The following is an 11442-nucleotide window of genomic DNA, read 5'->3' as shown; positions in this document are numbered from 1 at the left end:
AAAAGAAGGAAGGAAGGAAGGAAGAAAGAAAGAAAGAAAGAAAGAAAGAAAGAAAGAAAGAAAAAAGAGAAAAAAGTAAAGAAAAGGAAAAAAAAGACTGGTCTGTGGTGGCATACACCTTTAATCCCAGCACACAGGAAGCAGAGTTAGGAGGATCTCTGTGAGTTCAAGGCCAGCCTGAACTACAGAGCAAGTTCCAGGACTGCCAGGGCTACACAGAGAAACCTTGTCTCAGAAAAGCAAAACACCAAAAACAAATAACCAAAATGAACAAAAACAAAGGCAGTGTAGCAGAGACCAAACTTCAATCCCAGCTCCACAGTTCTTTGATTGTGTGGCCCTAGCCAGGCTACTGAACCCATTTCTTTTCTGGTCACCTGGATCCAGTCATAGGAGGCTCCTAAGTGGACTAAAGTAACACTTAGGGAGATGATGTATGTCAACACAGGGCCAGGCAGAGGCAGTGAGACCAATGGGAGCAGAACTTCCATGATTGGATGGGGCCTTCAGTATTACAAACCGTTCTCTGTTCCGTACCCCTCAGCTAGTGAGCATACCCACAGCTTAACAGCTCGAATGTTTGCATCTTGTGAGCCTGCTTTCACTTCCCCTCCACAGACCCTAACCCTATCCAGGCTTAGGAGAGGAAAGCAGGCTTCAGGTGTCTATAGACTGTTCTGTCGCTGTGAAGAGACACCATGACCAAGGCAGCTCTTATGAAAGAAAACATTTAAGTCTAAACTTGTTTACAGTTTCAGAGGGCTAGTCTATTAAGATCATAGTGTGGATCATGGCAGGACCAGGGCAGCACGCTGGCACTAGAGCAGCAGCTGAGAGCCCCATCTTGACCTGTAGGTAGCAGACAGACACATACTGGGCCTGGTTTGGGCATTTGAAACCACAGTGGTGGCGCACGCCTTTAATCCCAGCACTTGAGAGGCAGAGGCTGGTGGATTTCTGAGTTCAAGGCCAGCCTGGTCTACAGAGTGAGTTCCAGGCTACACAAAAAAACCCTGTCTGGAAAAACCAAAAAACAAAAGAAAACAAAAGAAAACAAAACAAAAAAACAAAACCCTGCCCCCAGAGATATATTTCCTCTAACAAGGCCACACCCATTCCAATATGGCTACAGCTCCTAGTCCTTCTAATCCTTTCAAACAGTTCTACTCTCTGGTGATTAAGCATTCAAATGTATCGAGGCCATTCCCCCATACACACCCAGGCAGAGTTTCTCAGTGCAGCTCTAGCTTTCCTGAAACTAACTCTGTAGATCAAGCTGACCTTGAACTCACAGAGATATGAAGTGGAAACTTAAGGGTTCTTTGGAAAGTTGGTTGTATGGTGTTTTGCTGGGGCAAACATGTGAAGGAACTTTTAGCTGAGGTGAACACAGGTGAACGAATGACTAAGGCTGACTTGTGAAGGAAGGTTTCACTGAAGCAGATAGGAGGATGTTCTGCTAAAGCAAACATGTAAAAGGGCACGAGATGAAGGATTCTTTGCTAACAACACCCATGTATTAGTCCACCTTACATTGCATAATTGAGCTGCATTTGTTGGGACTCCATAGAGAGAAACACACCAAAAAACTTCTGGCTGATTGGCAGAGTGATGTCAGCTGAGACAGACACACATTCTGAGGTAAGACTCGTGGAGGACACATGATGTTTGGAGTGGGTAAAAAACAGGACTCGATGGACAGTGACGGAGGCTGACGTGGCTTGCTTATAGAGCTCGCTGTGTAGCACTTGTGGGCCTCACATCTTTGCTTCCCTGAGACACAGCCAAGAACTTCTCCTGCCTGGCATCCCTCAGGGTCCCTCCTACTGACTCGAGCCGAGGCTGAGGCCTGCCTGTCTCTGCTAGGTAGTGCCACCACTGCTGATTCTTGTTTACTATCCCAACTCTACCGAACTAGACTGCTGGTGTATCCATGAGTGGATTTGTATTTGTGAGTGGATCGAGCTGCCGCTGCTAACCAGTGAACTGGACTGCCAATTTCCAGACAAAACAGATGGGAGTTGCTCCAAAGAACCATTTCTAAATAGGTTCACTTCCCTGCCCCCATCCTTTCTTTCCCACTATTTCTGGTGGGTGGTAGGCTAAAAGGAAGGTTTAAAGAAAGTGTTTAAGAACCATCATTAAAAATAGGTTTTGAGGGGCTGGTGAGATGGCTCAGTGGGTAAGAGCACCCGACTGCTCTACCAAAGGTCCAGAGTTCAAATCCCAGCAACCACATGGTGGCTCACAACCATCCGTAACAAGACCTGACGCCCTCTCCTGGAATGTCTGAAGACAGCTACAGTGTACTTACATATAATAAATAAATAAAACTTTAAAAAAAAAAAGGTTTTGAGCCAGGCTGTGGTGGCACATGCCTTTAATTCCAGCACTTGGGAGGCAGAGGCAGGCGGATTTCTGAGTTTGAGGCCAGCCTGGTCTACAAAGCGAGTTCAGGACAGCTAGGGCTACACAGAGAAACCCTGTCTCAAGAAAACCAAAAAAGAAGAAGAAGAAGAAGAAGAAGAAGAAGAAGAAGAAGAAGAAGAAGAAGAAGAAGAAGAAGAAGAAGAAGAAGAAGAAAATCACTCTAAGGCTTTGTATTTTCTTTTTTCTTTTCTTTCTTTCTTTTTTTTTCTTTTTTTTTGGAAACAGATTTTTGTTATCTAGCTCTGGCTGACCTGGAACTCATTGTATAGACTAGCCTGGTCTCAAACTCACAGAGACTCACATGACTCTGCCTCCTGAGTGCTGGGATTAAACGTGTGGGCCATACCTGGCTTTAATTTTTTTTTGTTGTTTTAGACATGGTATCACAGAGACTCTAAACTGGCTTTGAACTTACTCTTTAGCCCAGACAAGTCCTGGACTTTGAACTTGCCTGTTTCAGTTTCTTTAGTAGCTGGGATTCCAGCTGTCTGCCACCAGGCTTGGCTTTCCGTGGCTGTTAAATGGCTGTACACGGGACCCTCTTGAGGGGAAGTCATTAGCCAGCCAGTCAGCAGGTGTTGACAGAGGCTGGGTCACACACTGGGCCTTGGTGGTTTTGGCAATCCACAGGAAGCAGGCATTATTTGCAGCCAACCAAGCAGTAGCCAAAGTGGATTCGAAAGGCTAATTTCCCCCTGGTTCCCGCCTGGATTTACCAGTGCTGGTGAACCTGGACTTCAGAACTGGGCAGCCTTACAAAGACCATCACTGCTTCCCTGTGGAGGGCTGAGGGCCCAGGACTCTGAGGAAGTGACTGGAAGATGTCAGGGCTCTTGTTGGGGCCAGAGGTGACAACATCACAGGAAACCCTGCTAAAGCCTCTCTGCCCACAGGATGTGACTTAAGGGAGGGCTCATGAGAAACAGGCACCAGCCATGGCTTAAAACTCTGACAGTAGCATCCACATGAAAGACCTCAGCCCTCAGTGCTACTGTCACTTGCCACACCTCCCTCCTAACCCCCCAGCCCCCAGCGAGCACCAGCCAGGTGAGAGCATTCCCAAGGTTTGCCTTGGTTTCATGCTGAACCCAGACTGGGAGGGGCCTTGACATAGGACCGGTGGGAGTTTATTCCAAACTTACCTGGTTCAAAGCTAGTGTGGCCACTGACTGGCTGTGTGACCATGGCCCAGTCATCTCACCTCTGAGTGTCAGGGTCCTTATGTACAGTGGAGGGAAGAGCAGTGCCCCGTGAATAACTGATAATAGAAATAACTCCTGTGCGGGCTAAAGGTAGGACTCAGCCACATCCTATCAATGTGATTAATGCACTTACGCTCTTCTTCTTACCCCTGGTCGTGGCCCCCCTCCCCATGCTTCTTGTTTCAGGTAAGTAGTGTATCCAGGAAGGTAGGCTCTGGGTCACTCCCTGTCATATTGCTTGATCTCCTAAAGCCCTGGCTCTACGGAGGGTCTTCCTGGCGGGACCCTTCTCATAGCAGGTACTCTGGGGCTCCAGGGTCACCGAAACCCATCCTCCTTCCAAGAACCTTCAAGCCCAGACAATGTGGGATAAACTGGGAAAGCACTGCTGGACACAGTGATACCGCGAGCTGGGGTGGAGGGGATGCCTGGAGTTCAAGGGTCAGCACTCGGTGAGCACCAGACCAGCCAGGACCTGTCTCCATCCAACAAGAGGTGGAAGCAGACGGGAAGCCTGCAGCTGACCCTGGAGAGTGGGGTGGCAACTCTGAAGACAGGAAAGGTTTGGGAAACGGAAACAGAAGGGAGTTTGCAGGACCACAGCCCAGGAGGTAAACGCTGGAAAGATCAGCCACGATCAGCTCAGAATTTCAAAACAGTAGAGGAAGACAGAACAGACTTCAGGCTCTCCTCTCTGTCTCTGTGTTATTGTTTTTCCTGGCTGTCCTGGAACTCGCTCTGTACACCAGGCTGGCCTCGAACTCAGAAATCTGCCTGCCTCTGCCAAGTGCTGGGATTAAAGGCGAGCGTCATCAAGGCCGGGCTCCCACCCATTTCAAAAGCACCAGGAGTGCAGGCTCAATGTTAACAGTTTTGGGGATGCTTGACTCTGGATAGACCGGCTTTGGCGCAGCTAGGTGAAGGAAGGTCCATCCTGACAACACAGGATCCACGGGTTTAGGCCTGAGCGTTGCTCGCTCACCGCCCACAGTGCTGCCGCGCCCCCTGGCGGCCGTCAGTTGCCATGTCAACGGCGGGTGGCTGAGACGACAGAGGCGGCAGCGGGGGCAGTTCTCTCTTCCCCTGGCCTCAGGCCGCTCCCACGGCACCTCCTGCCGTCGCCTCACCGGGAGCACACTCCCGGCCCTGGAAGAAGGGCCATTCTGTGGCAGCTGGCATTCGGGGAGGGGGGGCGGTAAACTGAGGCACGCAGCAGGGCGCCGCAGGCAGGTGTCTAGTGCGGAGCCCCACCTCCGCACAGAGGCAGAGGAGGGGCGGCGAGCAGTGACGCGCCGAGGGCGGACGCTGGACTGGGAGCGGGAGGGCGGGAGGCGGCGGCGGCAGGTGCGGCCGCGGAGGGTGGGAGGAGGAGGGAGGGGGCGGGAGGAGGGGGAGGGGAGGCCAGGACGGGCACCTCCCCCTTTATAACGCGCCCCCTCCCGGGCTCTCCGGCCGCTTCCTCTCCTCTGCTCTGCCTATCTCGCCCCCTTGCCCGGCCGCCCCGGGCCGGGCTTGGCCAGGGAGCCTCCGCCCCCAGGCCTTCCCCACCCCCCCCTCCACCCGCCGCCCCGCGCAGCCCGGCGGAGGCGGCGCCGTCGGAGGAGGAGGAGGAGCAGGGCACTGCGGCTGGCCCTGGATCGGGAGCCAGAGCGGCAGCAGCTTCGGCAGCAGCACGGCCCGGGCCAATGCAGCGGGACGCACCGCCGCGAGCCCCAGCCCCAGCGCCACGGCTCCCTGCGCCCCCGATCGGGGCCGCCAACAGCGCTGGCGGCGGCGGCGGAGGCGGGGGCAGTGGCGGCGGCGGAGGCTCCTCTGCAGCTCCGGCTCCCCCTGGCCTCCCGGGAACTACAAGTCCCAGGGGGCCTGGCGGCGGGCGGAGACCGGAAGAGGCGGGCTCGGCACCTCGAGGCCGGAAGTGGCCTTGGAGGCGGAAGTGGCGCGGCCGCGGAGGGGCCTGGAGTGTGGCGGGACCGGGAGCGGCGGGAGCTGCGGCTGGGGGCGGCGGCGGCGGCAGCGGCGGCGGCGGAGGCGCGCTGGAGGCGGCCATGGCCAAGCAGTACGACTCGGTGGAATGCCCGTTCTGCGATGAGGTCACCAAGTACGAGAAACTTGCCAAGATCGGCCAAGGCACATTCGGGTAAGATTAGGCCGCGTGGGACCGGGAGCCCGGGACCTGCACTTTCCAGGGCCGACGTCGGCGAGCCGGGAGCCCGGGCCGAGGTGGCCGGGAAGCTTCTGTCTCCGTGGCTGTTGCCCGGTCTTGCTCGGCCTCGCCGCCGACGCTCCGGGCCCAACCGAGGCGACTGGCGGGGAGGAGCCTGGGGCCCGCGATGGGGGTTGGGGAGGGCTGCTGCGAGCCACTCGGAATGTGAGCGGCCACCTCTAAGGGAGGAGTAGGGACCGAGTCGGAGTAAGCAGAGGCCGGGAGGAGGACAGAAGACACGCGGTGTGGAGTGACCGCGTCCCGGATCCGAGGCCGCACCCCGCCCGCCGTGGGTCTGGGCTCCCGCTGCTCCCGTCGCGCAGGGGAGGGGCGCTCCCTGCGGAAATGCCTCATGGGTCCCTTGGGTCTTTCTCTGTGCCTGCAGGGAGGTCTTTAAGGCCAAGCACCGTCAGACGGGCCAGAAGGTGGCTCTGAAGAAAGTGTTGATGGAGAACGAGAAGGAGGGGGTGAGTATACGGCCCACCCGGCCGACCTTCTTCTAACCCGGGCTGGGTTTCCACACTGCTACTTCAAAGGGTTTTGTGCTGAGATTCCACCTAGTGGTTTTTGGTTTTGTTTTTGTTTTTTTTTTCGGTTTTCCGTGGAACCAGGAATTTGGCTTTCCATGTAGACTTTTGAGCTTTAGTGGCAAAGTTTCGTGGGAGCCACGGGAGGGAGCCTATGCCTTTTTGCATGGAGTGCAGGTTGATTCTAGCAGTTGGGTCTCTGAAAACTTTCAGCTTAGCTTGGCGGTTAATCTTGTTTCGTATGAAGAGACAATTTGTGCACAGACGTTTAAAAGGCCATTGAGCTTAAGGTGATGTTCTGAAGTGCAGCATTGCCTTTGTAAGGAAAAAGCTGTCTGTGTTTGTGTCTATAGGTCTTCTGTTTTCTGGCACATCTGTGTACAGCACGCTTCTCCGGTACCTGGGTATCTGAGGAGGCCATAGAGGTGCTGGGTTGCCTTGGATCATTTGGGACAAGAGTTAAAAAGATCCACCGTGTGGGTGCGGGGAATTGAACCTGGGTCCTCTGGGAGGACAGCCAGGGCTGTGGTGTGTTATGTTATGTGGTGTGGTATGTTTCCCTGAAACAGGGACTCTACAAACATTTTGTTTGTTTGATACAAAAATCTCTGTTACTCCCAACTGCCCCCAATTCACTGTTCGGTCCAGGCTGTTCTCAGATTCACAGAGGGTCAACTGCTGTGCCTCCTGACTGCTGTAAATAAATTCCCAGGAAATTTCTTGATCTTAACCCACAAGTGTTTATCCCTATTTGGGTTGCCTAAAATAAATTTCCAGCCCGGCAAAAGTTATGATTATAATTGGAGCACTTATGAGACTGAGGAAAAAAGATGGTTCATAAACAAGTTCAAGGCCACCGTTGTCTAGATGGCGGAATCTAGCTCCTTGAGCTATGTGTGTGTTTGCACTTATTTTATATTTTGCAAAGGCTGGCTACAGATAAATAGAGATATGTCTTCTCTCCCTACTTTTTGAATCAGGAGCTCAACTAACCAGTCTGGCCTTGAACTTGGGTGGTTCTGATGTCTCTTTGACTCTGCTACTAGATTTGGATTTCAGATAGAAACCATCACACAGGAACGATTCTCTCGCCTGCCTTTCAACCTCTGTTCCTCAGTATAGACCCCAAACACACCCCACCACACCCCCAGCTCCTCGGTCAGTTGTGCTCAATTTTGACCACTTCCTCTTTCCCTAGTTCCCCATCACAGCCTTGCGGGAAATCAAGATTCTACAGCTTCTAAAACATGAGAATGTGGTGAACCTAATTGAGATTTGTCGGACCAAAGGTATGTTGCTTGGCTTGGGAGAAAGGGGAGATTTGAGACAAGGTTTCCCTGGCTGTCCTGAACCTTGCACCATAGACCAGGCTGGCCTCACACTTAGAGGTCCACCTGCTTCTGCAACCCGAGTGCCAGCCACCCAGCTTCTCGGATCTTGGTTGGAGTTGGGTGTCTGTGGGTTGGAGGGCTGGGAGTTGGCTGTGGAAAATGAGGTGGGTGCAGGTTTTTATTTTTTATTTTCTCCCTGCCCCTTCTGTACCAGCCTCACCGTATAACCGCTGCAAGGGCAGCATCTATCTGGTGTTTGACTTCTGTGAGCATGACCTTGCTGGGCTGCTGAGCAATGTCTTAGTCAAGTTCACATTGTCTGAGATCAAGAGAGTGATGCAAATGCTGCTGAATGGCCTCTACTACATCCACAGGAACAAGGTGAGGGCTGGGTTACGGAGGGCAGACTGGGGCTTCTTTGCTCTTAGCTGCTGTGTGGGTGGGGCTCCAGGATGCTATGAAACCTGACTGAGCTCTTGTGTCCTACCTTCAGATCCTGCACAGGGACATGAAGGCTGCGAATGTGCTCATTACCCGCGACGGGGTCCTGAAGCTGGCAGATTTTGGGCTGGCCCGTGCCTTCAGCCTAGCTAAGAATAGCCAGCCCAACCGATACACCAACCGTGTGGTGACATTGTGGTACCGGCCTCCGGAGCTGCTGCTCGGTGAGGACTCCCGAGCGGGCAGAGGGGGCCTCTTGAGCCATCAGCCCTGGGACATGGAGTCTCAGGAGGCCCTTGGGCTTAAGAGGCACTCCCGGTACCCTCTTCTTCCCAGGAGAGCGGGACTACGGCCCGCCCATTGACCTTTGGGGTGCTGGGTGCATCATGGCAGAGATGTGGACTCGTAGCCCTATCATGCAGGGTAACACAGAGCAGCACCAGCTCGCCCTCATCAGCCAGCTCTGTGGCTCCATCACGCCAGAGGTGAGTAACCCACTGGGTGTTCCTGGGGGTGCAGAGACCCAGGGCCTCTGGCCAGTAGTGGGGAGTGGAGTCTGTAGAGGAAGCCGATTGGTGCAGGCCGGGCTTACTGGCCAGTCATTTTTGATTTTTCAAGACAGGGTTTCTCTGTGTAGCCCTGGATGTCCTAGAACTCTTAACTCACTCTGTAGACTAGGCAGGCCTTGAACTCACATCCGCCTGCCTCTGCCTCCCAAGTGCTGGGATCAAAGGTGTGTGTGCCTGGGTCGGTGCTTACCATTCTTTTTTTTTTTTTTAATTGAGAAGCTGAACACCTCATAGGAAGGAGGAAAGCAACAAAACCAAAAAAGCAGCGTCCAGGCAGTGTTTTAATTCATGAACTTGTCACCCCTCACTGGTCAATTTGTCCGATGATGAGGAAGTACTCAGCCACCCACAATAATGTTATTAATGGGTATATGGATCAGTTTACGAAGAACCCAATGAATCCCATGATAGTAAATCCTATAGCTGTAGCCATGGCAATCTTCTGGAATTCTTTTCTGTCGGGTTTGGTGCATCTTTTAACTAGCCGAATTGAGTCCTTTACAAACTGCCGTCTGGGCTCTACAAACTGATTTACATGATCCATGTTTGTGGGATGGCGGTTTGAGCGTAGAGAGACACAGCTTAGGAGAGAACTCGGTTTGTTTTTGGTTTTTTTTTTTTTTTTTTTTTTTTTGGTTTTTCAAGACAGGGTTTCTCTGTTGGTTTTATGAGCTCTCTGTTGCCTTGACAGAGTACCTGAGAAAAACAAAAGTGCAAAGAATTGCTTTTGTTCAGAAAAACAGAAAGGTTGTTTAGCCTTTGCTTGGGTGCAGAGATGCTGCTAAATGTCATAGCAGAGAGTCCACTGGAGAGAGGTGTGGCCATGGCAGGGAGGGAGCTAAAGAGCAGGGTCCAGTATGTAGCTCCAATGGTGGCCCACTCAACACCAGAGGCTTCAGCACTGATTCAGTGGGCCTCAGGATACCTTCCCCTCTGGGTGGTCCCCCCTCCTCTCACAAGTTTCTGCCACCTCCCAATAGCACCACCTGCTGGAGACCAAGCGTCAACACAGGCTTCTAGAGACAGTTTCGTGTGCGTGCGCGTGCGCGTGCGTGTGCGTGTGTGGAGGTGTTGTTTGTGCGATAGGAGTATGCCTGAACGGGAGCTGGCACATTTATACCCGCTGACTTGTGTAAGGTGTTCAGGCACTAGGGTATGCTACATCTGGTGACTAGTGGTTTTAACTTGAAGACATGATTCTCTGTGGTGGCGGGGAGGTCTGGGAGAAATTGTTGTAGAAATCCATCCCCCTGGCAGCTCAGATAACATTCTTCCAACTCCATTCTCTCCTCAACACCTCCCTTAGGTGTGGCCAAATGTAGACAAGTATGAGCTGTTTGAAAAGTTGGAACTTGTGAAGGGCCAGAAGCGGAAGGTGAAGGACCGTCTGAAGGCCTACGTGCGGGACCCCTATGCTCTGGACCTCATTGACAAGCTGCTGGTGCTGGACCCAGCGCAGCGGATTGACAGTGATGATGCCCTCAACCACGACTTCTTCTGGTCGGACCCCATGCCCTCGGACCTCAAGGGCATGCTGTCTACTCACTTGACGTCTATGTTTGAGTACCTGGCACCGCCACGGCGGAAGGGCAGCCAGATCACCCAGCAGTCCACCAACCAGAGCAGAAATCCCGCCACCACCAACCAGACGGAATTTGAACGTGTCTTCTGAGGCTGGAACTGGCCAGTGGTGGTCCTAGGTTAGGAGTGGATTGCTTCCTTTGCATGGAACGTGTGACATGATGGGATGTTTGAGATTTTTCTCCTCCAGTACATATTAACTCCCACCCTGGCACTGGGAACAGCTGCTGAGTGGACTGGGGGTGGAGCTATCCTGCCCACCCCTCTCTGGAGGTCTCAGCGTGGACACAAAGTGAGGTGGGAGAGCCTCACCCACTGTGACTGTCTTAAGAAATTGCATGGTGAGAGGAAGTACAGGTCCCTCACCATCGCTAGCCCTTCCTCTGGATGAGAATTTGAGGGACAGAGGCACCCCCAAAATGGGCTACTTTTGGTCTAGACCTTAGGAGCGTGGGGCTGTGTGAACTCCTGGTTCCTTTAAAAGGAGAATTTTATTTTGTTTTGTTAAGTTTAGAGACATTCCTGGACGCAGTTTGATTGGTTAAATTAAAAGTTGGTTATTTTTTTCCAGTAAATGGCTGTGTTTCCTGTGTTCAGACCTTCCCTCAGCTCTTGTCCTACAGCCAGAAGCTAGGGTTTGGTCAACCAGGACACACCCAATACTCTGGAGATATTTGGGGTTTACCCTCCTCTCCTCCGGGGTACTTCCACCGTGTTCCTCACCCCCACAGAAGGCGTGTCCACGGTGCCAGTGTCCTGTGCTTGGTGTTGGCAAGTGCTGTAAGCTGCTGCTGGGCCCGGGCTGCTTTGGCTCCTAAATCCTCAGACTGGGCTCATAAGCAGAGCACTGCATACTTAGAGAGTGACAGTGGAGCCTGTAGCTCCAGGGCTTGGGGGAAGCAGAACAGAAGTGACCAGAGCGCAGTCGGGTGGCTGTAGCATGGGTCAGGGTGAGGTCAACAAGGAAGGCCAGTGTGGAGACAGGGATCATCCTGAGGACACAGGGTGGGGACCCTTAGAGTACTGACCTAGGCGATAGATTCCCCAAGAGTTTCCTGGGGTCTTCGTGACATCACAGAGCTGCCTGAAAAGGACAATTTTAGTCCATTAGCTCTGGGAGCTGATACAGTACTTGGCCTGTGTTTTTTGTATTTTCTT

The 11442-nt window shown here is 52.9% G+C and overlaps 1 protein-coding gene and 1 pseudogene across 1 annotated transcript; one reads left to right on the top strand and one right to left on the bottom strand.

Annotated features, from left to right (window-relative positions):
- Positions 1-5220: 5220 nt before the first annotated feature.
- Cdk9 (cyclin dependent kinase 9) lies at positions 5221-10859 on the top strand. The gene is made up of 7 exons (XM_021192671.2): positions 5221-5769; positions 6221-6302; positions 7561-7651; positions 7908-8074; positions 8187-8358; positions 8471-8619; positions 10010-10859. The coding sequence occupies exons 1-7, from the start codon at positions 5318-5320 to the stop codon at positions 10373-10375; spliced, it is 1479 nt and encodes a 492-aa protein (XP_021048330.1). The 5' UTR covers positions 5221-5317; the 3' UTR covers positions 10376-10859.
- LOC110317846 lies at positions 9042-9247 on the bottom strand (annotated as a pseudogene).
- Positions 10860-11442: the final 583 nt, after the last annotated feature.

Source organism: Mus pahari, chromosome 3, assembly GCF_900095145.1.
Source record: "Mus pahari chromosome 3, PAHARI_EIJ_v1.1, whole genome shotgun sequence".
NCBI lineage: Eukaryota > Metazoa > Chordata > Mammalia > Rodentia > Muridae > Mus > Mus pahari.
Note: the sequence above shows the minus strand (reverse complement) of the source record. Positions and strands in the feature narration are given on the sequence as shown.

Excerpts from the sequence above, each read along its gene's own strand:
- Cdk9 (XM_021192671.2), top strand. The coding sequence starts at position 5,318 with ATGCAGCGGGACGCACCGCCGCGAGCCCCAGCCCCAGCGCCACGGCTC. Across the intron at positions 8,075-8,186 it reads ACTACATCCACAGGAACAAG|ATCCTGCACAGGGACATGAA; the intron begins GTGAGGGCTGGG and ends TCCTACCTTCAG. Across the intron at positions 8,359-8,470 it reads GCCTCCGGAGCTGCTGCTCG|GAGAGCGGGACTACGGCCCG; the intron begins GTGAGGACTCCC and ends TCTTCTTCCCAG.